Below are 25,037 nucleotides of genomic sequence, written 5' to 3'. Positions count from 1 at the left end.
TAGGACTCCCTTGATGTGGATTGCCATTCTGAGGAATCTCTGGTGATCCTTGTGTATTGGGACGTGATAATATGCGTCCTTCAAGTCCAGGACCACCATGAAACACTGAGGAAACAGCATTTTGATTGATGACTTTATCGTTTCCATTTTGAATGCTTGAACCTCTAAGTAATTGTTTAGATTCTTCAGATTGATAATGGTCCTGAAGGAACCATCTGTTTTTTTCCTCAGGAATAGAGGGGAATAGTACCCTTGCCCTCTTTCTTGAGGGGGAACTTCTAGGAGTACTCCTTTTTTTACTAACCCCACAATCTCGTTTTCTAGAGTTAACTGTTCTTCTGCTGAGGATCTGGTAGATGTTACCTTGAAGGAGGGACGAGGGTACCTCTTGAATGTTAACCTCAGTCCTGATTCTATGATGTTTAGGATCCAATGACTGGAGGTGATCTTTTTCCAGGCTGGGAGAAAGAGAGATAATCTCCCTCCCACCTGGGGTGAACCTTCATTGTGGAGGTTTCTTGCTGTCATTGAGGTTTTTATTGAAGATAAATCCTTTATTTTTATTTTTCTTATCGTCCCACTTCCCCTGGCCTTTCCCTGGGTTCTTACGGAAAAACCTCTTGTTCCGAAAGGGCTTCCGATAAGAGGGGAGACCCAGAGAGGGGAAGGACTTTTTCTTGTCCCCGGCTTTCTCTAAGATGTCGTCTAGAGTCGACCCAAACAGAAACTCCCCTTCACAGGGGATGGTACAGAGTTTCGTTTTCGTTTGTAGGTCGCCTGGCCAATTCTTAAGCCAGAGGGCGCGCCTGGCCGCATTAGCAAACACTGCTGCTCTGGCGGATAGCCTGATGGAGTCGGCCGAGGCATCGGCTAGGAAGGCCGCAGCCCCCCTCATTACGGGTAATGTATCCAGAATTGAGTCTCGGGAAGTTTTCCCCTTTAACTGACCCTCTAGCTGGTTCAGCCAGATCATCAGGGAGCGCGAAGTGCATGCAGCTGCAACTGCCGGCTTCAGGCCTCCTCCCGCTGCCTCCCAAGAGCCCTTGAGAAATGCATCTGCCTTTTTGTCCATTGGGTCCTTCAGAACCCCCATGTCCTCAAACGGGAGGGCGAATTTCTTTGAGGCTTTAGCAATTGCCACGTCTAATTTCGGGGCCTTCTCCCAAAAGGAGCACGATTCTTCCTCGAAGGGATATTTCCTTTTTGGAGTTAAGAGAGTCTTCCTCATGGGCTTTTTCCATTCCTTCTTAATTAGGGCTGCAATTGCTTCGTTAAGCGGAAAAGCTCTCCTCTTTTTCTGTTCTAGGCCTCCAAACATAATGTCTTGTACTGTTTTTTTAGGATGGGAGTCTACCAACCCCATGGTGCTTCTTACTGCCTTTATGAGGCCATCAGTATCCTCTAGTGGGAAACAGTTATGTCCCCCCGAGGAAGAAGTAGATGATGAGGATGAGTCGGAGGAGACGGAGGACGCTGAACTCTCACTACCACTTTCGGATTTTGAGGCTGGAGATGGAGACCTATGCCTGGTCTTTCTCCTTTTTTTTCCACTTTTTAGTGACCTAAAAGTGTCCTCTACTTGTTCTTTAATTAGGCTCTTAAGATCTGAAGCAAACCCTGGAAGGTTTTCAGACACAGTTTGTTGAATGCAAGTATTGCATAGTCTTTTATCACATGTAGGTGGAAGGTCCTCTCTACAGATGGCGCAACTTTTGTGTTTAGTTTTAGCTACGCTTTTCCTCCCCTAAAAAGAGACAAATAACAATCTTACTGTCTCTGACATTCACGAAGATCCACTTACCACCTCCAGGACCCATAAATACCGATTGGGGGTTCTCTGCCTCTGGCTTTCTCCCCGACGCCGTACTGGACTCCTTACTGTGTTGAGACCTTTGGCGTTCTTTGCTGGTGTCCTGGTGCACTTTCTGCTGCCGCCTTTTTTGCTGCTGCTGCGGCGATACTGCAGGTGGAGGTGATTCGGGCGGAGGTGATGCTGGGTCACTCATACTGCTGCTGGTCTGCGTGCCTTGAACTCGGCTGAGTTGTCGCTCCTATTCCCCTTGAAGCTCCTGCCTATTACTGCAGAGCCACCAAGAGGATGAGGGTTCTACTATTTGAACCCTCCCGCCGCTTCCCTGCACCTGCGCAGTAGCGACTGATCATATGAGGAGCGGTCGGCGCCTGCGCAGTAATCCGACTCAAAAAACACGCTCTAGCGGTAATCCTCGCCATCCGATCGGAAGACCCGCCGGCGCCTGCGCAGTGCGCATCAAGCGCCCCGCCGAAACATACCGGCGGCTTCAGAAGCACCCCCGGCGCCTGCGCAATGCACACCAAGCGCCCGGCTGGAGCCACGCCGGCGCCTGCGCAGAGCGCGCCCCGGCCAGAAGCCCCGCCGGCGCCCACGCAGTGTACACCAAGCGCCCGGCTGGAGCCACGCCGGCGCCTGCGCAGAGCGCACCAAGCGCCCGGCCGGAAGCACCGCCGGCGCCTGCGCATACCGGCGCTCTGCAGACCTCGCGAGACCCAGCTGGATACCGGGCCTGCGCAAAGCAGCGCCCGGAAGCAGATATGCGCTGCTGACCGGCACCCCCGGTCCTATGCAGCCCCAGTAGCACAATACCTGCACGCCTGATGGCGATGCAGTGTGCAGACTGACGCTTGATTTAGGGAGGGTCGTGCTGCACCTCCCGCAACCACAGAGGGACCCCCCTGGATGTTGCCGCTGCTGCATCTTACCTGGGGAGGTGACCGCGAACTCCTTGTCACCTCCCCCGCACACCCTGTCGGCCCACTGGCTCCCAGCGGTGGCGCTTCGGGTCACCACCCTAGCCGAGGCAGAGGGACCCCAGCTGCCTGAATCGGACTGGTTGGCCCCGGATCCAACGACGAACTGGTAAGTCCGTAGGTCTCCCATCAAGGACAGGAAACCAACTGATGCAGGGGAGTGGTACCGCCTTTTTATCCGTAGGTTTCCTGTCCTTGGTGGGCGGATCCCCTCTCTCCGTGGTGCCGTCATGGGCGATCAGAGAAATAAAAGATACCTGAACAGGGCTATTTCAGCAGACCACCTTTTTGTGTAAGGGGACCCTTATGAAGGAAGGTAGGGATGCTTATGGGGTGGGGGGGTGATAGAGGTACCCTTACGGGTGTGTGTGTGTAGTAGATAGGGACCCTTAACGGGTGGGGAGGGTGTTAGTAGATAGGGGCCCTTACTAGGGATGGGGAGGTTTGATAGGGACCCTTACGGGGGGGGGTAGTAGTAAGGGACCCTTACCAGGGGGTTAGATAGAGACACTTACTGAGGGGGGGAGATAGAGACCCTCACCATGGGAAGGGGGGGTAGTTATGGACTCTTGCTGGGGGGAGAAGTATCTGACGGTTTGAACGTAACCGAATATTACTTTTGTCCTGCAGACAAATAAGCCGCTGCCAGAGGAGTCTGTCATTGACTTACTCTGCTCTCCCCATAGAAAACACAAGAACGTTTGCTTGAACATTCATGTGTATGGGGGGAGTCTGGAGACTGAGCCGCACAAGTGTCTGGCTGACACTTCTTATCCAAGATGTATGGTCAGATACATTTTGTAAATGTGCAAATATAAAGTATTAATGCAGACACATTGAGACATCTGCGACATGTAACGCTATACATTACTGGAGATTAATGCTGATCAGATTCAGATCTGCACATAACCTCGTCACACCGGCACGGAGGGAGAGAAGACAGGTCGCATCAATTAGAGATCTGCATCAGCACTTTTTGCAGGACAGGTCGCATTTCTCTTGAAGCCTCTCCCACCATAAAGCCTATAATTTACACGTGCCATAAAGATGCAAGGCTGTTCCCAAGGAGAAATGACTCAGATCTTTTTTTTTTTTTCCTTCTTAAACAAGTCCTATAGATTGACTATGGATTCCAGCCAAAACCAGATCAGCATATGTGATTGATTCCCCAGCCACCTGTACTACTGACATCTGTTCTGGATTTACATGGAGGTCAATAGAGAAGTCAGTGCACTAGAAACTGGAGAACGGGGATTGTGGCTGGAACATTCCTGCTGCAGGACCAGCTCACGACAAATGCATTTTCCAGCCAAACAGCGGCAATAATTCTTCTATTGGTTACGGCTTAACCAGAAAATCTTCCTTACTGCCACGTGGATTACATTTTGGAAAACTTTGCAGTGCAATTCATAACATCCAAGAGCCTTCCAGTAACCATCCCAGACCTCCTCTAGGAGCACACAGGTCAACGTGGCGTTTAGGAAGGACGGTAACAATAGCCACTTTATTTCTGAAGTAGCACTCCGCAGCCAGAATAACCGGCTACGCTGTGCAATTTGTAGAAGGTCAACACTTTCCGCACATAGTAACCAAGTGGCCATATCTCAGGGGATGACCCCAGGCTCTTGTTAGGCACGCCGTAGGCATCTCAGGTCACTGTCTGCGGTATAATAATACACCGATCAAGGGCCCAGAATGGGATCAATTACACGCAGGCACGAAATTCTGCGCCAAACGCGGGTCTGGTTTCATTGGCGTGAAGACACGGGGCGATATTTTAGTATTTATAGTGACTATAATAAAACGCCTTTCATCTCCTGATCGAGGTATTTGGACTCCATTCAATCTGGCATCATGGGGGGCTCTTATAGAAGATCCCGCAGGCGAATAATGGGTTTGTCAGCTTGTACGCGGAGCAGCGCAGGAAGCGCTAGTCTACTGGTCCAAAGCAAGAAAACTACCAAGGGGTCCAAGGACTGTGTCAGATATTGTAGTCAAATCAGTGAGTCAAAGAACCCAACCATCTGATCCTTAATGGTGTATTCCCATCTCCAAGGTCCCATCCCAATATGTAGTAGGTGTAATAATATTAGCAAATTCCTACAATTACAAATGTAGTATAGATTTTCTGATTCGCTATGTCTCTTTCCTCATGTCCAGGGCATTGCAGGGCCTTAAGTATCCTTGGTTACGACCACTGATATAGTGACAGCTGGTTGCTAGCAGTCGTAACCATGGATATTTAAGGTCCTGCAATGCCTGTACATGAAGAACACAGCGAATCAGAAAAACTATACTACATATCTATCTAACTGGAGGTATTTGCTAATAAGAAGAAAATTATTATTATACCTACTGCACACTGGAATAGGAGTGATGCCACAAATGCAAGTGGTCAGAAAAATAACCAATGTGTATGTATGGGATTCCTGAAATCTCACAGCTTTTGAAGGTACTGTAAAAAGCAGCTTTTAATTTGCATTAAAAACGCAACGTGTGAACATAGCCTTATATTTACTAGCAGCAGTCTTCTGCTCTTCCCAGCGCTGCCATCTTTTGACCGCATTGTTTGACTGACCGGAAGTCAGAGGTAACTGTCACAAGTTCTCAATGCAAGTCTACGAGAACCTTGTTCTGTCTCTTGTACACTTACGCCGAGCTGTGACTTCCGGCTTACTCAGCAAACACTGGAGCGATCCACCAGGTAACCTGCAGAAGACGACTGGAGCGGCGCCGATAGCAAAAGAAGACAGCAGCTGAAAGGGTGGTGGAGTTGCAGTGTCAATTTTGGTTGAGTCGGTACAAAATAGACTGACTCCTAAAATATATAATACATTGGGTACAGTAGTTCAGTGCACGATGTGCTGTAATGTTTCCATAATAATTTGGGGAAGTTATAAAATGTCCTATAAATGTCTGTTCTGTTCCTGATCTAAGGATCTCGGCTTTTAGCAGAGATGAATCTGTGCTGCACTTTATGCACATGCTCAGTAGTGACCAGTGCTGTGGAGTCAGAGATGATTCTGTGCTGCACTTTATGTACAGGTCCTTCTCAAAAAATTAGCATATAGTGTTAAATTTCATTATTTACCATAATGTAATGATTACAATTAAACTTTCATATATTATAGATTCATTATCCACCAACTGAAATTTGTCAGGTCTTTTATTGTTTTAATACTGATGATTTTGGCATAAAACTCCTGATAACTCAAAAAACCTGTCTCAATAAATTAGCATATCAAGAAAAGGTTCTCTAAACGACCTATTACCCTAATCTTCTGAATCAACTAATTAACTCTAAACACATGCAAAAGATACCTGAGGCTTTTATAAACTCCCTGCCTGGTTCATTACTCAAAACCCCCATCATGGGTTAAGGTACTGTCACACTAGACGATATCGCTAGCGATCCGTGACGTTGCAGCGTCCTCGCTAGCGATATCGTCCAGTGTGACAGGCAGCAGCGATCAGGCCCCTGCTGTGCTGTCGCTGGTCGGGGAAGAAAGTCCAGAACTTTATTTCGTCGCTGGACTCCCCGCAGACATCGCTGAATCGGTGTGTGTGACACCGATTCAGCGATGTCTTCACTGGTAACCAGGGTAAACATCGGGTAACTAAGCGCAGGGCCGCGCTTAGTAACCCGATGTTTACCCTGGTTACCATCGTAAAAAACAAACAGTACATACTTACATTCAGCTGTCTGTCCCTTGCCGTCTATTTCCTGCACTGACTGCTGGCCGCAAAGTGAAAGTGAAAGCACAGCACAGCGGTGAGTCACACAGCGGTGACTCACCGCTGTGGCTGTGCTCTGCTTTCACTTTGCGGCCAGCAGTCAGTGCAGCAAACAGACGGCAAGGGACAGACAGCTGAATGTAAGTATGTACTGTTTGTTTTTTACGATGGTAACCAGGGTAAACATCGGGTTACTAAGCGCGGCCCTGCGCTTAGTTACCCGATGTTTACCCTGGTTACCGGAGACCTCGGGATCGTTGGTCGCTGGAGAGCGGTCTGTGTGACAGCTCTCCAGCGACCAAACAGCGACGCTGCAGCGATCCGGATCGTTGTCGGTATCGCTGCAGCGTCGCTAAGTGTGACGGTACCTTAAGACTAGCGACCTGACAGATGTCAAAAAGGCCATCATTGACACCCTCAAGCAAGAGGGTAAGACCCAGAAAGAAATTTCTCAACAAATAGGCTGTTCCCAGAGTGCTGTATCAAGGCACCTCAATGGTAAGTCTGTTGGAAGGAAACAATGTGGCAGAAAACGCTGTACAACGAGAAGAGGAGACCGGACCCTGAGGAAGATTGTGGAGAAGGACCGATTCCAGACCTTGGGGAACCTGAGGAAGCAGTGGACTGAGTCTGGTGTGGAAACATCCAGAGCCACCGTGCACAGGCGTGTGCAGGAAATGGGCTACAGGTGCCACATTCCCCAGGTAAAGCCACTTTTGAGCTACAGAGAAGCAGCACTGGACTGTTGCTAAGTGGTCCCAAGTACTTTTTTCTGATGAAAGCAAATTTTGCATGTCATTCGGAAATCAAGGTGCCAGAGTCTGGAGGAAGACTGGGGAGAAGGAAATGCCAAAATGCCTGAAGTCCAGTGTCAAGTACCCACAGTCAGTGATGGTGTGGGGTGCCATGTCAGCTGCTGGTGTTGGTCCACTGTGTTTCATCAAGGGCAGGGTCAATGCAGCTAGCTATCAGGAGATTTTGGAGCACTTCATGCTTCCATCGGCTGAAATGCTTTATGGAGATGAAGATTTCATTTTTCAGCACGACCTGGCACCTGCTCACAGTGCCAAAACCACTGGTAAATGGTTTACTGACCATGGTATTACTGTGCTCAATTGGCCTGCCAACTCTCCTGACCTGAACGCCATAGAGAATCTGTGGGATATTGTGAAGAGAAAGTTGAGAGACGCAAGACCCAACACTCTGGATGAGCTTAAGGCCGCTATTGAAGCATCCTGGGCCTCCATAACATCTCAGCAGTGTCACAGGCTGATTGCCTCCATGCCACGCCGCATTGAAGCAGTCATTTCTGCCAAAGGATTCCCGACCAAGTATTGAGTGCATAACTGAACATTATTATTTGTTGGTTTTTTTGTTTGTTATTAAAAAACACTTTTATTTGATTGGATGGGTGAAATATGCTAATTTATTGAGACAGGTTTTTTGGGTTATCAGGAGTTGTATGCCAAAATCATCAGTATTAAAACAATAAAAGACCTGACAAATTTCAGTTGGTGGATAATGAATCTATAATATATGAAAGTTTAATTGTAATCATTACATTATGGTAAATAATGAAATTTAACACTATATGCTAATTTTTTGAGAATGACCTGTACATGCACAGTAGAGACCAGTGCTGTGGAGTCAGTGGAGGTGAATCTGTGCTGCACTTTATGTACATGCTCAGTAGTGACCAGTTCTGTGGAGTCAGTGTCAGGAAAATTGAGGAGTCTGGAGGTTTACTGACCCACAGCCCTAGCAGCCTATACTATGTGCAGAAAACGTAAGATTAGTGGCACCACTCGAACGATAAACAAAAAAAAGAAAATTGAAACTGGTAGACCATGAAAAAAAAAAAAAAAAGTACCGTATTTTTACATGTTTACCTTTAGCTACACATTTTCAGACCCCAAACAGGTTATTTTCAGCCTGATGCAAGAATCAGATTTTTCTCTTGGAGTGTCTCTCCAAGTAATATAGGCTGGATGTGTGTATCCAGGGGGCTGCCATCGTTACTTGCTTTCATGCATGATCATAGCTCTAATAGTCTACTTATTTTAGCTTCATGCGCTTTCCTCATTTTTAATAGCCTGCTATCTCCGCCCTCGTTGAGACATGTTCGCACCCCTCTCCACACTGCAGATTTAAGTTACAAGCCCCCGTTCTGCTTCTGTTGCAGACACTGAAAGAAGGGAGGAGGAAAGAAGGAGCATAAAAAGTCGGAACATGGTGGTAATGTTCCTAACTTTGCCAGACAAATCCAACATAACATTATTTGAACTGCTGAAAAGGACTTTCCATAAGGAACGATTTTACCCAATTTTCATGAGTGGAGGAAATTCTGCAAATGAACCAGACAAATTCAGTTTTTCTAAAAAGAAAAGTTGTGATATTGTAGCAGTCTTGCATCATTCTCTGGATTAGCCATTTCCGGATCCAGCAGGACTGCCCCGGCTCAGATGGGCTGCTTCTGGCATCCGGTTACGGCGCAGCCTGCAGCTTATCCCTACAACTGTGGAAGTGAGAGCAGCACAACGCCGAGCGCTCAGGTCTCTGCACCGCCCCGACAGTACGGCATGGAGGAGAATGGGAGAGATTCAGCAACACTGGCGCAAACGGAAAAGGAGCATTGGCCTGTGGTAACCAATGAGGTTAGGACATAGTTTGCACATCATGCACGTTGTGTCCTACAAGGAAGAGGCACCCGGGGTATTGTAGGTGCTCGGGTCCTAGAGCCATGGACTATAAAACATGGCCGCAGGACCAGCGTCCGGCATTAGAGCTTTCAAACCTAATGATGCTAGTGTACTTACTTTGACAAACCATGTCAGAAATGGCCGTATAATCATATACAAAAGTTTAAATCAATCATCGAGCACCCTGACTGAATTTCTCAGTGTCCGTCCTCGCTGCTGCCATCTCACACTGCTCAGTACAAGCTGCGGTGCGCCGGCATACACAGGTTACTTCATTCTATAGCTGATCTGACAAAATGCTCACGGAAATATTCGGATTACACAGACAGAGATGGGTTTTTACAGTAAGAACAAGAGAATCAATGGGACCAAGATCCGTGTAAAAACGTATGCGGTTTGTCTTTTGAAGTCTGGTGACAGATCTGTTTTAAGGGCGAGTGCCATAGATTAAATCGATAGTATGGGCATAGTATGGGCAAAGCAGGGCCACAAGGTCGGAAAAATATGTCAGATGAATATCTAAGGCTAGGTTCATATAATTATAGTGATCTACACTAAACAAAAACTACTGGTTTTGGCTCACAAATACTGATGTAAAATACTGACCATGTGAACGTGGCCTAAGCCCTTTATCTGCCAATGCAGCCATACAACACCAGATTTCGCTGTTGTAATCCAATACAACCAGAGTTCGCTAAACATCAGCAGTCTCCAACCTGTCGCTGTCCAGCTGTTGAGAAACTACTACTCCTAGAATGCCCCGACCGCCAGAAAATAGCTTGGTGAAAACCTGTGGCGGTGGAGTCGGAGGTTTGGCTTACCGACTGCACAGCGCTGTCAGGGCTGGAGCGTCGTGCAGTAGGAGCCCATTTTAGAGGAGTCGGAGTCAGAGGTTTGGCTTACGACTCCACAGCCCTGGTGAACGCATCTGCTTCTCCTCACATCTTATGTCATCAGTTTCATTTTGATGATGAAATGCAACGTTGCTCTTTAATTTAAAAAAAAAAAAAAAAAAATTATATTAAAATTAGGGGGATAAAAAAAAACTGCGACATTTCAATAAACGAGGCAAAAATCTACAAAAGTGACTTAGAGGAGCACAGAGGAACGGGACGGCCGATGTGTCACCTGGCAGTGTGTATTCAATGGATGCACCGCCAAGAAGGACGTGATGCACCCGATGCTTCTCCAGCTTTTGTTGACTTAAAGGCTCCCATGATTTTCCAAGAAGCAATTCATTACCCTAACCAAACATCTCTGGAAAAAAAGACACTACCTGTGTGCCAAGTATGATATCATAGTCTGTGGAGATTACTGGAGATTAGGTGTCAGAACGCAACCCTCATCTAGCAATGTAGGCTACAGGTGAGGGGCGCAGGTTAGAACCCGTCTGGGAAATGAAAGTTTGGATAATTTAAAAAAAACGGGAACAATTTTTACCAGTTGAGAAAATATTTACTGGATGACACAAGTGCAACCATACACAAGTACGTCTTGATTAATGTATCTAGAAAGCATATGGATTACGAAGGGAGCAAGCAATTAAACTCCTGTCCTTTTAGCTCTTATCCTCATTAACGCCTGTTAAGGGCTCATCGGAGATTTGGCGGAGTAAGTAATCAGCCTTTAAGTGGGGAGGGGGATATCGCATGGCTTCATTACTGGCAATTACACAATGGCACCGTTACAAAATAAGTAATCTGGGCCACAAGGTATCAAAATAGGCGCCATCACCCAGTAGCAAAGAGCTTATAGTCCATCCACTTTGGGATCCCAGCGGGCACTGGAAAAAAGGCCGTCATGTGCTGTGAGGTGTAGACTACCAACATCCAGGTGGAGGATGGTCTTACTGTGCGGCGTCAGGGGCCGGCCAGGCGCCAATACTACAGATTCATACAAATAACTTATGCAGATCCCTAAAACTTCTACATACAAGTGTACGAAGCATAGAGATTCATAATGGGCCCATGTACTTGCACACAAAATGTCACGGCATGCGCTGCTTAACTCCAAATGTCAGGAGACATCTTCGCTAGATGCCCGGTTCCTGAAAATGTGAAATCTTTTCATTTAATGGCCCTTAAGGCTTTGAAGCTTAAGTACCGTATCTGTTCACCATTGCCGCCAAGCAAAGATCATAAGCTATAAAGCAACATAACAGCAGCAGCCTGAGACTTTACAGTCTGAACAAGAGCCGTGTATCAAATGGGCTGGCTAATGAAGACAACTCCTTTTTCTATGGCCGCATAAAGAGGCGCTGAAGGACTCGACCGTGCATGCATTATACGGTTGGCCACAAGGCTATGCGCACACGTTGCGGATTTGTGTGCGGATTTTTCTGCATAGTTTTTGCAAAATCCGCAGGTAAAACGCATTGTGGATAACCTGTGGATTTCCTGCATTTTTTGTGTGGATTCCTAGGGAGGAGCAGGTGTAAACCGCTGTGCAATCCACACAAAAACTGCATCCAAAAGGAGAGAGATTGTGAAGCTTGGGGACTAAATGGACACTGGGCCAAATTCAGACTAAAAGGGGCTGTCGTGAAGAGACATTCCACTTAAGCTACGTTCACATTAGCGTCGCGTCGGCGACGCGCCCCTATGTTTAACATAGGGGACGCGTGCGTCTTTTTGCACGCGTTTTCCGACACGTGCGTCGTTTTAGACGCTAGCGTCGGACGCAAGAAAACGCTACAAGTTGCATTTTTCTTGCGTCCGATTTTGTCAAAAAACGACGCACGCGTCGCAAAACGTTTTTCCGTGCGTCGCGCGTTGCGTCGCAGGGCGGCGCAACGCTAGTGTGAACGTAGCCTTATTGTTTTAAAAAAACCAAACACAAATTTTGTCATAATAAAAAGGTTTGGCTGGGGGTGTAAAGACCCACAACCAAATGCTAAAATGAAGGAGCAAAGGCTCTGAGCCAAATGCGGCTCTCCTCCAACACTATCAGTAATGGTGGCGTCTCAGCACCAAGACTCCCAATGATCAAAGCTCCTGACTGGTCTCCGACATGGCAAAGGACAAGTAATAACAGTGGGACTGCATTTCCAATTGGTAAAAAGAAAATGTCATTATTAGAAAGCAAAAAAAAAACCAACAACCCATGTACATAAACCCTTAGAGGATCGGTCATCTCTCCTGACACGTGTAAGGCTACTTTCACACTAGCGCTGGTACGGGCCCGTCTCAGTGCGTTGGGCCGACGCATGCTGTGAAGTAAAAGCACAACGGGGGCAGCGGATGCAGTTTTACAACGCATCCGCTGCCCCATTGTAAGGTCGTGGGAGGAGGGGGCGGAGTTCCGGCCGCGCTGTTGGAAATGGCAGACACGACGCAGTCGGGTACTACATATCCATCCCCATACAAATCAATAGCTTCATAACTGGGCAGTTCTGGCCACCGTCAACACCTGTAACAGATAATCATTGTGGTGCCAGATGTCCCACACCCACTGATCAGACATTGATGACCTATCCTAAGGGTAGGCCAAAGTTAAAGTGGTGGACAACCCCTTTAAGAGATAAAGGAAACAGCAGAGGAACAACACAATTGAGTTCTGTGAAAGCCAAAACAGCTGTGTCAGAAGAGGCAATGGGTCTTTACACAAAATAGCTTGGATGGACCATGTATAGCCCCAAATCGTACCCATGTTCCCGTATGCCAAACCCTGGTCTAAGTCAAGTGCTGCTTTGTAGTCACCAAATTGCCCTCTAGAAGTAATGCATCTAGAAAAGAACATCCCCAGATTCAGAACAGAACCCCTATAGAGCCATTCACTTTAATGAAGTCACTGTGGACAGGGTGTAGCAGACCACACTTCTATGCAGGTCTAAAAAAAAAAAAAAAAAGAAGAATATTGCCAGGATGGAGGTCAGAGTGTCCACAGCGACTCAGTTGGGGCTAAAGTTGGAACCCCATACTGCACGATCCCGAAAGAAACCCCGTGTGCTTGCCAGAACCCGGCCTTACTTCTGCAAAAAGTCATCAACATGGTGCAAAAAGCCTTCTCTCTCTCTCAAGATGCACAAATGTCACCAAAACTTTGGTGTCTACAACAATGCAGTCGTTTGCAGCACAAATATATAAAAACTGCACAAAAACAAATGAGGGGGGAAAAAAAAAAATCAAAAAACAAAACAAAACACATGGAAAGTGAACTTTGCGTTCGCCCCGAACATGCTCCCATGTAGCTCTACACTCTCCCATGTTATTCCAGGCCAGTAGATGGCACTTGCATCTCAAAAAGCAACTTCACCGGATTCATCTTCTTGTCACATTGCAAATGCATTAGAAGTGTGGTTAAAAAAAAAAAAAACAGTCCTTAGAAAGTGAGAAAATAAATTAATTTTGTTTCGTTTCAATATGTTCTGTATCAGTGAAGGCGAGAATCCTGATCACAGCAAGCATCGAACCAAATATTAATGGCAGAGCAATAAATAAAACACAAAAAACTAAGACTACAGATCGTTCTAATAGTTTGTAGAAAGCTCCAGGACGGAGAAACTAAAGTTAGAAAGGAATTTACAAACATTTAGAACTCAAGCAAACAAACATGGCAGATATTTCAATGTGTGCGCGAGCCGCCCCATTAGTATGTAAACAGTGTGCTTAGCACCATGCAGAACATTGCACGGCCCCCTGCCCCTCATAGGGCTAAATCCAGCTGTCCTCTATGCTAATCTACTGGCCACCAAACATGTCCTAGGACTGACAATGCCACATAGCGGGTCCAGGTGCGTGGGGGCCGCAGATCCAGAGCCTGGGTACAGAAACACTTCTGCTCCATTGTCCTGGACACAAAGCCTGCAGATCTCCATGCAGCACAGGAAAGAAAGGGGAAGAAAAAAAAATCAATAGTGGAGGACAGGAACTGGACTTCTTTGTGCACTGCCAGCACATTCCACGTTCACAGTTGACTTTGACTCAAGAATGTCCAGGACAATAAATGCAGGAACATGATGGCTCCTGGGGAAATGCTGCACTCAATACTAATGGGCTGAGATAAAGTGAGGGCACAGAATGGGCACATTACAGGAGGGGACAATGGGTGCACAGGGCTCGGGCCTGCGGGGGTCATGTGTCAGATCTATTAGTGGCAGTTCTGTAAGAAGAGATGGCACCGGACCGCCACGCAATGATCACTGGCACATACCACCATGTTTGTAAACACTGCCAAATGGGGAAATGTGGGGCTGATCATCGCACTGCATGGTGCAACATGTGTGGCACTACAAGGGCCAGCAGGGAGAGAAGCGGCCACAGAGGACATCCAGCCATCCCTGGAGCAGCTACAGCCCATAGTTCTGGGACTTTTCCCCATCTGCTCAGGTCCCATCCCGGCAGCCCAGTCTGACACTTCGCCAATCCCTGCAAAACGCTGAAGAGAAGTGTTAGAAAGATCCTAGAAATCTGACATCAGGGGGCGCTAATACCTGTGAGGGGGCTACCTGACATTGGGAAGGGGGGTGGTACAGATGCAAATGCCTGTGAGGGGGGGGGGGCGCTCATACCGATGAGGGGGTTATTTGACATCGGGGGGGCGCTCATACCGATGAGGGGGCTGACACCTGGGGGGGTGCTCATACCCGTGAGGGGGGCTGACATCTGAGGGGGTGCTCATACCCGTGAGGGGGCTGACATCAGGGGGGTGCTCATACCCGTGAGGGGGGCTGACATCAGGGGGGTGCTCATACCCGTGAGGGGGGCTGACATCAGGGGGGTGCTCATACCCGTGAGGGGGGCTGACATCAGGGGGGTGCTCATACCCGTGAGGGGTTATCTGACATTGGGAAGGGGGAACAGATACTCATGCCTGTGAGGCGGCTATTGACATCCGGGGGGGGTGCTCATACCCGTGAGGGGGCTGACATCAGGGGGGTGCTCATACCCGTGAGGGGTTATCTGACATTGGGAAGGGGGAACAGATGCTCATGCCTGTGAGGCGGCTATCTGACATCAGGGGGGACGCCCATACCCTGGAGGGGTTAGCACAACCATCAACACAGATCTTCCCAATCACCTGGATCTGGAGAACTCTCTCCTGCCATCACAGCTGTTTGCACTGTTTGGTGCTCATCACCATACTCCAGTGGAGAATCCTTAATGTTGTTGCATGTTGTGGTGACAAATGAGCTCAGAGACAGACAGGTAGCAGTGACAAGCTCTCCTGCTGGAGCTCACTGACAGATCCTTCCTTAACTCATTCTGCAGCCAGAAATGGACCATAGATCTATGCATTTAAAAGCAAGAACCTGTCTCATCACCATCTAGCAACACGAGGTCACTTTCGGATTTTCCGGTGCATTTTTTAGGCATAAAGAAGGCTGAACACTGGATTCAGGAAATAAATAGACCGGAAGCTGAGTGAGAGGAGCCGTGATGTAAAGCGCGGTGCAGGCAGCACATAGGGGCTGACACCAGGGAGCACACACTCACCCTGCGCTTCTGCCCCCGCCTCTCCTCGGGCGGCCCCGGGGGCCACGGGCAGGGGTCTCGGTGGCCTGGGCTTGGGGGTTGGAGGGTTAATCTTCCTGCGCCCGATGTACTCCACGTAGGTGCCCGGGAAGTCGCCCCTCTCCCCGGTGCTCTCGTTGTAGCCGTTCAGCCAGCCGATGTGCTCCGGTCTGGCCTCGTTGCCCTCGCCGCAGCCCAGCGCCAGCAGGGAGCCCCGGTTGACGGTGAGGACGTCCCCCACCCGCAGCTCCATGTCCTCTTCCCTCTCCTTTTTGTACGGGAACAGGGCCCGGTACTGATATCCCTCCGCGCTCATGCTGCCGCCGCCGCCGCGGATTTCTACAAGCCAAAAAGCAGAAACTGTCGGTGCAATGAGGAGCCGCTCGGCGCTCACACAGCCAAGGTGCCCGGGGACTGCCTGGAGTCGGAGGCGCCGGAGCTTGCTCTCATTTCTCAGTCTCGTCCTTCTCCTCCGTCTTCCTTCCTTCCTCACCGCTGCACACACAGGAGCCGCTCACACCACTGGGCGAGGAGACCCAGCCAGCCAGCCGGGTGGGCGGGAGTGAGTGAGGGCCGTACAGATGCGGTTAGATCACTCAGTGCGCATGCGCATCTGTCTGCTTTACACATCTGTCATTCAGTAGTTCTACTGCTTAACTCCTGATTGGTGGAGATAGATGCGACGTCACGGAGGGGGAGGGACCGCAGGAGCCATTTTTTAAATGGGCAGCAGGCTTGTTGCCATGTGCGTGTGAGTTTCCAGGGGAAGATTTCAGCGCTTTGCTGCATGTCCGGAGCTCAGTCAGCGCGGTGCTAAAGTTCTGCCCTTCTGTTACTGCTGGTGACAAGGTGCACTGGGCGGTGACCCGAACATGGCGAAGAAGGGGCTGCAGAATGCAGGGGTCCGGCGGAGGGCAGCTGCAGCACCTCTTCACCTATGTGATGCATCATCTGCAGACATTGGCATTTTAGTTCAAATGTATTCAATTTTTTTTCCAATTTAGAACATTTAAAACCTTTTGTAAAACATTTGCTGTGAGTGGTAATATAATCTGGAGTGTTTGAAGCCGCCCTGCGTCACACCGTACATGGGGTGTAAGATTTGGGGTATACAGGGTGGGCCTCTGATCTGAGGAGTCCATAGAGTATAAGATTGGGGTATACAGGGTGGGCCTCTGATCTGAGGAGTCCATAGAGTATAAGATTATAATATAATAATAATAATAATTTTTATTTATATAGCGCCAACATATTCCGCAGCGCTTTACAAATTATAGAGGGGACTTGTACATACAATAGACATTACAGCATAACAGAAATACAGTTCAAAACAGATACCAAGAGGAGTGAGGGCCCTGCTCGTAAGCTTACAAACTATGAGGAAAAGGGGAGACACGAGAGGTGGATGGTAACAATTGCTATAGTTATTCGGACCAGCCATAGTGTAAGGCTTGGGTGTTCATGTAAAGCTGCATGAACCAGTTAATTTTTTTTTTTTTTTTAATATAGGCCACACAGGGATCGTTAGGTTAATGCATTGAGGCGGTAGGCCAGTCTGAACAAATGAGTTTTTAGGGCACGCTTAAAACTGTGGGGATTGGGGATTAATCGTATTAACCTAGGTAGTGAATTCCAAAGAATCGGCGCAGCACGTGTAAAGTCTTGGAGACGGGAGTGGGAGGTTCTGATTATTGAGGATGCTAACCTGAGGTCATCAGCGGAGCGGAGGGCACGGGTAGGGTGGTAGACTGATACCAGGGAGGAGATGTAGGGTGGTGCTGAGCCATGGAGTGCTTTGTGGATGAGGGTAGTAGTTTTGTACTGGATTCTTGAGTGGATGGGTAACCAGTGTAATGACTGGCACAAGGTAGAGGCATCGGTGTAACGGTTGGTGAGGAATATGATCCTGGCAGCAGCATTCAGGACAGATTGGAGCGGGGAGAGTTTGGTAAGAGGGAGGCCGATTAGTAGAGAGTTACAATAGTCCAGACGAGAATGAATAAGTGAAACAGTAAGAGTTTTTGCAGAGTCGAAAGTAAGAAAAGGGCGAATTCTAGAAATGTTTTTGAGATGCAGGTAAGAAGAGCGAGCCAGTGATCGGATGTGGGGGGTGAATGAAAGGTCAGAATCAAGGATGACCCCAAGGCAGCGGGCATGTTGCTTTGGAGTAATGGTGGAACCGCAAACGGAGATGGCAATGTCAGGCAAAGGTAGGTTAGTAGAGGGAGAAAACACGAGGAGTTCAGTTTTTGACAGGTTTAGTTTCAGATAGAGGGAGGACATGATTGGGGTATACAGGGTGGGCCTCTGATCTGAGGGGCCCATAGAGTATGAGATTGGGGTATACAGGGTGGGCCTCTGATCTGAGGGGTCCATAGAGTATAAGATTGGGGTATACAGGGTGGGCCTCTGATCTGAGGGGTCCATAGAGTATAAGATTGGGGTATACAGGGTGGGCCTCTGATCTTAGGGGTCCATAGAGCATAAGATTGGGGTATACAGGGTGGGCCTCTGATCTGAGGGGTCCATAGAGTATAAGATTGGGGTATACAGGGTGGGCCTCTGATCTGAGGGGTCCATAGAGTATAAGATTGGGGTATACAGGGTGGGCCTCTGATCTGAGGAGTCCATAGAGTATAAGATTGGGGTATACAGGGTGGGCCCCTTATCTGAGGGGTCCATAGAGTATAAGATTGGGGTATACAGGGTGGGCCTCTGATCTGAGGAGTCCATAGAGTATAAGATTGGGGTATACAGGGGGAGGCCTCTGATCTGAGGAGTCCATAGAGTATAAGATTGGGGTATACAGGGTGGGCCTCTGATCTGAGGGGCCCATAGAGTATGAGATTGGGGTATACAGGGTGGGCCTCTGATCTGAGGGGTCCATAGAGTATAAGATTGGGGTATACAGGGTGGGCCTCTGATCTGAGGGGTCCATAGAGTATAAGATTGGGGTATACAGGGTGGGCCTCTGATCTGAGGGGCCCATAGAGTATGAGATTGGGGTATACAGGGTGGGCCTCTGATCTGAGGGGTCCATAGAGCATAAGATTGGGGTATACAGGGTGGGCCTCTGATCTGAGGGGTCCATAGAGTATAAGATTGGGGTATACAGGGTGGGCCTCTGATCTGAGGGGTCCATAGAGTATAAGATTGGGGTATACAGGGTGGGCCTCTGATCTGAGGAGTCCATAGAGTATAAGATTGGGGTATACAGGGTGGGCCTCTGATCTGAGGGGTACATAGAGTATAAGATTGGGGTATACAGGGTGGGCCTCTGATCTGAGGGGTCCATAGAGTATAAGATTGGGGTATACAGGGTGGGCCTCTGATCTGAGGAGTCCATAGAGTATAAGATTGGGGTATACAGGGGGGGAGGACTCTGATCTGAGGGGTCCATAGAGCATAAGATTGGGGTATACAGGGTGGGCCTCTGATCTGAGGAGTCCATAGAGTATAAGATTGGGGTATACAGGGTGGGCCTCTGATCTGAGGAGTCCATAGAGTATAAGATTGCGGTATACAGGGTGGGCCTCTGATCTGAGGAGTCCATAGAGTATAAGATTGGGGTATACAGGGTGGGCCTCTGATCTGAGGGGTCCATAGAGCATAAGATTGGGGTATACAGGGTGGGCCTCTGATCTGAAGGGTCCATAGAGCATAAAATTGGGGTATGCTGGGGGGAGGCCTCTGATCTGAGGGGTCCATAGAGTATAAGATTGGGGTATACAGGGTGGGCCTCTGATCTGAGGAGTCCATAGAGTATAAGATTGCGGTATACAGGGTGGGCCTCTGATCTGAGGAGTCCATAGAGTATAAGATTGGGGTATACAGGGTGGGCCTCTGATCTGAGGGGTCCATAGAGCATAAGATTGGGGTATACAGGGTGGGCCTCTGATCTGAGGGGTCCATAGAGCATAAGATTGGGGTATACAGGGTGGGCCTCTGATCTGAGGAGTCCATAGAGTATAAGATTGGGGTATACAGGGTGGGCCTCTGATCTGAGGGGTACATAGAGTATAAGATTGGGGTATACAGGGTGGGCCTCTGATCTGAGGGGTACATAGAGCATAAGATTGGGGTATACAGGGTGGGCCTCTGATCTGAGGGGTCCATAGAGTATGAGATTGGGGTATACAGGGGGGGAGGCCTCTGATCTGAGGAGTCCATAGAGTATAAGATTAGGGTATACAGGGTGGGCCTCTGATCTGAGGGGTACATAGAGTATAAGATTGGGGTATACAGGGTGGGCCTCTGATCTTAGGGGTCCATAGAGTATAAGATTGGGGTATACAGGGGGAGGCCTCTGATCTGAGGGGTCCATAGAGTATAAGATTGGGGTATACAGGGTGGGCCTCTGATCTGAGGGGTCCATAGAGTATAAGATTGGGGTATACAGGGGGAGGCCTCTGATCTGAGGGGTCCATAGAGCATAAGATTGGGGTATACGGGGGGGGGGGGTTGAGGCCTCTGATCTGAGGAGTCCATAGAGTATAAGATTGGGGTATACAGGGTGGGCCTCTGATCTGAGGGGTACATAGAGTATAAGATTGGGGTATACAGGGTGGGCCTCTGATCTGAGGGGTACATAGAGTATAAGATTGGGGTATACGGGGGGGGGGGTTGAGGCCTCTGATCCGAGGGGTCCATGGAGTATAAGATTGGGGTATACAGGGGGAGCCCTCTGATCTTAGGGGTCCATAGAGCATAAGATTGGGGTATACAGGGGGAGGCCTCTGATCTGAGGGGTCCATAGAGTATAAGATTGGGGTATACAGGGGGAGGCCTCTGATCTGAGGGGCCCATAGAGTATAAGATTGGGGTATACAGGGGGAGGCCTCTGATCTGAGGGGCCCATAGAGTATAAGATTGCGGTATACAGGGGGAGGCCTCTGATCTGAGGGGTCCATAGAGCATAAGATTGGGGTATACAGGGGGAGGCCTCTGATCTGAGGGGTCCATAGAGTATAAGATTGGGGTATACAGGGGGAGGTCTCTGATCTGAGGGGCCCATAGAGTATAAGATTGGGGTATACAGGGTGGGCCTCTGATCTGAGGGGCCCATAGAGTATAAGATTGCGGTATACAGGGGGAGGCCTCTGATCCGAGGGGTCCATAGAGTATAAGATTGGGGTATACAGGGGGAGGCCTCTGATCTGAGGGGCCCATAGAGTATAAGATTGGGGTATACAGGGTGGGCCTCTGATCTGAGGGGCCCATAGAGTATAAGATTGCGGTATACAGGGGGAGGCCTCTGATCCGAGGGGTCCATAGAGCATAAGATTGGGGTATACAGGGTGGGCCTCTGATCTGAGGGGTCCATAGAGCATAAGATTGGGGTATACAGGGTGGGCCTCTGATCTGAGGGGTCCATAGAGTATAAGATTGGGGTATACAGGGGGGGAGGACTCTGATCTGAGGGGTCCATAGAGCATAAGATTGGGGTATACAGGGTGGGCCTCTGATCTGAAGGGTCCATAGAGCATAAAATTGGGGTATGCTGGGGGGAGGCCTCTGATCTGAGGGGTCCATAGAGTATAAGATTGGGGTATACAGGGTGGGCCTCTGATCTGAGGGGTCCATAGAGCATAAAATTGGGGTATGCTGGGGGAGGCCTCTGATCTGAGGGGCCCATAGAGTATAAGATTGGGGTATACAGGGTGGGCCTCTGATCTGAGGGGTCACAGTATCTTGGGGGTTGGAGTGCTACCCCAATCACTTGCATCATGCTGCGATTAAGCAACAGCATAGACTGATTTTAGGCCATTTGATGTCAGGTAGCTCCAGCCTTCAGGTGGTTGTCCACCACTATATTATTTATTTATATAGCACCATTAATTCCATGGTGCTGTGCATGATAAATGGGTTACGTACAGATTTATAGATATTGTTTACATTACACAAATTTACAAAGATTGGTACAGAGGGGAGAGTACCCTGTCCTTGCGGACTTACATTCTATGGGATAATGGGAAAGAGACAGAAGGTCGGGGGTGTGGCAGCTCTGGTGGTGGTGAGGCGGCAGCTCGGGTGGTGGTGAGGCGGCAGCTCGGGTGGTTGGTGAGGCGGCAGCTCTGGCGGTGGCGACGTGGCGGCTCGGGTGGTTGGTGACGTGGCAGCTCGGGTGGTTGGTGAGGCAGCAGCTCTGGTGGTGGTGAGGCGGCAGCTCTGGTGGTGGTGAGGCGGCAGCCTGGGTGGTGGTGAGGTGGCAGCTCGGGTGGTGGTGAGGCAGCAGCTCGGTTATTGACGGCTGTAGGCTTTCCTGAAGAGATGGGTTTTCAGGTTCCATCTGAAGGATCCAAGGGTGGTGGATAATCAGACGTGTTGAGGCGTGGAATTCCAGAGGATGGGGGACATTCGGGAGAAATCTTGTAGGCGGTTGTGTGAGGAGCGAAAAGGTGTGGAGGAGAGCAGGAGGTCTTGGGAGGATCGAAGATTACGTGAGGGAAGATATTGGGAGATTAGTTCAGAGATATAGGGAGGGGACAGGTTATGGATGGCTTTGCAGATCAGTGTTAGTAGTTTGAACTGGATTCATTGGGGAATTGGACGCCAGTGGAGGGGATTGCAGAGGGGAGAAACAGGGGAGTAGCGAGGAGAGAGGTGGATGAGCCGGGCAGCAGAGTTGAGGACAGACTGGAGTGGTGCATGAGAGTTAGCGGGGAGGCCACAGAGGAGGGTGTTGCAGTAATCGAGGCGGGAGATGATGAGGGCATGCACAACAGTTTTGGTAGATTGCGGGCTGAGGGAGGGATAACCCCAACTTATGGGATGCAAGGGCTGCCCTGGGGCCCAAAAGTTCCATATGAAAACATCATTACTATTAAAAGCCTGTAATAGTTGGGGCCCTGTTGGAATTTTTGTATTGGTCCTCACTGTCCACGAGCGTCAAGTTATGTCACTGGATGCATCTCATCAATATTCCCTCAGGGCGGACGTCCACTTGGCTGAAATAGTAGATGCTGCGGAAAACGAGTAAGCGCTCATTAGCTGCACGTGATTCAACAAGTCACGTTACCTGCGGGAACAGTGGTGCCGACTTTGCTGAAACCGCACCACTGCAGAAGGCGAGTATACATGATTTTTATTTTAACTCGGGACCTTACTGCACAGGTCGGCAATCACCCGTTCTTTGGATGAGTTGATTTTTATGAATGTATACATATAAATTATTATCAGCAGCACTTCGACCCATGTAAACAGGACATCCGTGTCAGTGCCCATAACCCCTGTTTCTTCCTTCTTCACCAGGCCACATCGAAACTATGTCGTGGGTGATGTGGAGTAACAAAGTGGTGATCTGGTGTGACTCTGGGACTTGTACCATATTGGCCTGGAGCTTGAGGGTAACTTTTGTCTTGTATTCTTGTTGTTAATCCTGGGTGGGGCTGCTGGCTTTTGAAGATCTTGAGTGTCTGTTCCCCTTTGCCAGTTACTAAAGTTCAACTTAACTTGGTCCACATCCCTGCCCTTTGCTTTTGTGGTGCTATTTTGATTATTCTGGTTTCTGACCCCTGCCTGTATATCGACCACCCATATGCTTTCCTATTTTGTCCCTGACTTGACCTATCAATAATTACACCACATAATGACCTTTCTTGCCACCAGCTTGCTTCACCAGTCAGCAGCCTACTCTGTAGCCTCAACCCATGGGCTTCTGTGTAAGTCCAAATCCATTTACAGGAGATAAAGCGTAAAGGGCAACCCCTGAGATTTGGTATAAAGAGCGGCTAGAAACCTATTCATAGAAGCCCTATTAAGAACTGCTAGGCTACCAGGAAAAATGTCATTGTGACAATAACTTACTGTTTAGGGACAGAGCAATTGTATTAGCAATCATTCTGAACCCACCACCGTCTTATCAACCTGTGTCAATAGGACAATAAATATATGTCTGTCCATTAGCTGGTACTTAGTCAATTGGAGTAGTTTAAGGGTACTTCTAAATTGGCCACAATCGTGGCCATACACATTGGGTGAAAGCCAGGATGACCATATAAAGTACAGTGGGTACGGAAAGTATTTAGATGCCTTTACATTTTTCACTCTTGGTTTCATTGCAGCTATTTGGTAAATTCAAATAAGTTTATTTTCTCCTTCCCCTATGACAGCACCAAGGAGACAGGAGATCCACCCTTCAGGGACAGGGAACCTAGAGATAAAAAGAGCGGTAACTCTCCCTCACAACAGTTGGTTTTCACATATCCCAAGAGGTAGTCCTTCCATCCTTTTGTTCTAACCCTAAGAATAGGGAAGAGGAAAGATTCCACACTTTAGACATTAGGAGATGTCTGGTTCAGTACCTAGAGTCAACCCACGGGTGTAGGATGGAAGGCTCTAGGCTTTCAGGGGCCTAGAAAGGGACTCAAAGCCTCCAAGAGTTCCTTTGCGAGATGGATAAAAGATGCAATAGCCTTGGCCTGCTCGTCTAGTGTGAGTATCACCCTGGAGGGATCTGAGGGCTCATTCTACAAGAGCGGTGGCAACCTCCTGGGCTGACAGGTCAGGGGTATCAATACAACAGATCTGTATGGCTGCCACTTGGTCTTCACCTTCCACCTTTTTTAAAGGGACACTGTCACCTGGATTTGGAGGGAACAATCTTCAGCCATAGAGGCGTGGTTTTCGGGTGTTTGATTCACCCTTTCCTTACCCGCTGGCTGCATGCTGGCCGCAATATTGGATTGAAGTTCATTCTATGTCCTCCGTAGTACACGCCTGCGCAAGGCAATCTTGCCTCGCGCAGGCGTGTACTATGGACGACAGAGAATGAACTTCAATCCAATATTGCAGCCAGCGGGTAAGGAAAGGGTGAATCAAACACCCGAAAACCCCGCCTCTATGGCTGAAGATTGTTCCCTCCAAATCCAGGTGACAGTGTCCCTTTAAGCACTATCAGGAGGAGGGGGCGGAGTTCCGGCCGCGCATGCACGGTCGGAAATGGCGGATCCGACGGACGAAAAAACGTTCCCTTGAACGTTTTTTCATCACTACGGTCCGCAAAAACACGACGCATCCGTTGCACGATGGATGTGACGTGTGGCCATCCGTCGCAATCCGTCGTCAATAAAAGTCTATGGCAAAAAAACGCACCCTGCGGGCACATTTGCAGGATCCGTTTTTTTACCAAAACGATGGATTGCGATGGATGGCAAAAAACGGAAGTGTTAAAGAGGCCTAAGTAACTGCTTTTTTACACATTAATTGTACAGGGTGGAGCGCGGTAATTTGCTTTTTTGCACTGCATGCTGTGGCGGCACTGTCGGTCGAAGAGAGGGGAGAGTGGGTGTGGCTTACAGTGGCTGATGGGAGATTTGTATTCCTCTGCCTTTCAGTTGCCATCATGCAGTGGACACGTGAGGAA

At 48.8% G+C, this 25,037-nt stretch overlaps 1 protein-coding gene across 2 annotated transcripts in view; it reads right to left on the bottom strand.

Moving 5' to 3' along the window:
* The window catches only part of PIK3R1 (phosphoinositide-3-kinase regulatory subunit 1), a 57,575-nt gene extending 41,338 nt beyond the window's left edge, over positions 1 to 16,237 (bottom strand). For both annotated transcript variants that reach the window (XM_069749664.1, XM_069749671.1), the window contains exon 1: positions 15,656 to 16,237. In XM_069749664.1, the coding sequence (XP_069605765.1) occupies positions 15,656 to 15,989 (334 nt within the window). In that variant the 5' untranslated portion in view covers positions 15,990 to 16,237. The remainder of the gene's footprint in view (positions 1 to 15,655) is intronic.
* Positions 16,238 to 25,037: the final 8,800 nt, after the last annotated feature.

This window comes from Ranitomeya imitator, chromosome 1 (genome assembly GCF_032444005.1).
Source record: "Ranitomeya imitator isolate aRanImi1 chromosome 1, aRanImi1.pri, whole genome shotgun sequence".
Taxonomy (NCBI): Eukaryota; Metazoa; Chordata; class Amphibia; order Anura; family Dendrobatidae; genus Ranitomeya; species Ranitomeya imitator.
This window is presented reverse-complemented; position numbering and strand designations above follow the sequence as displayed.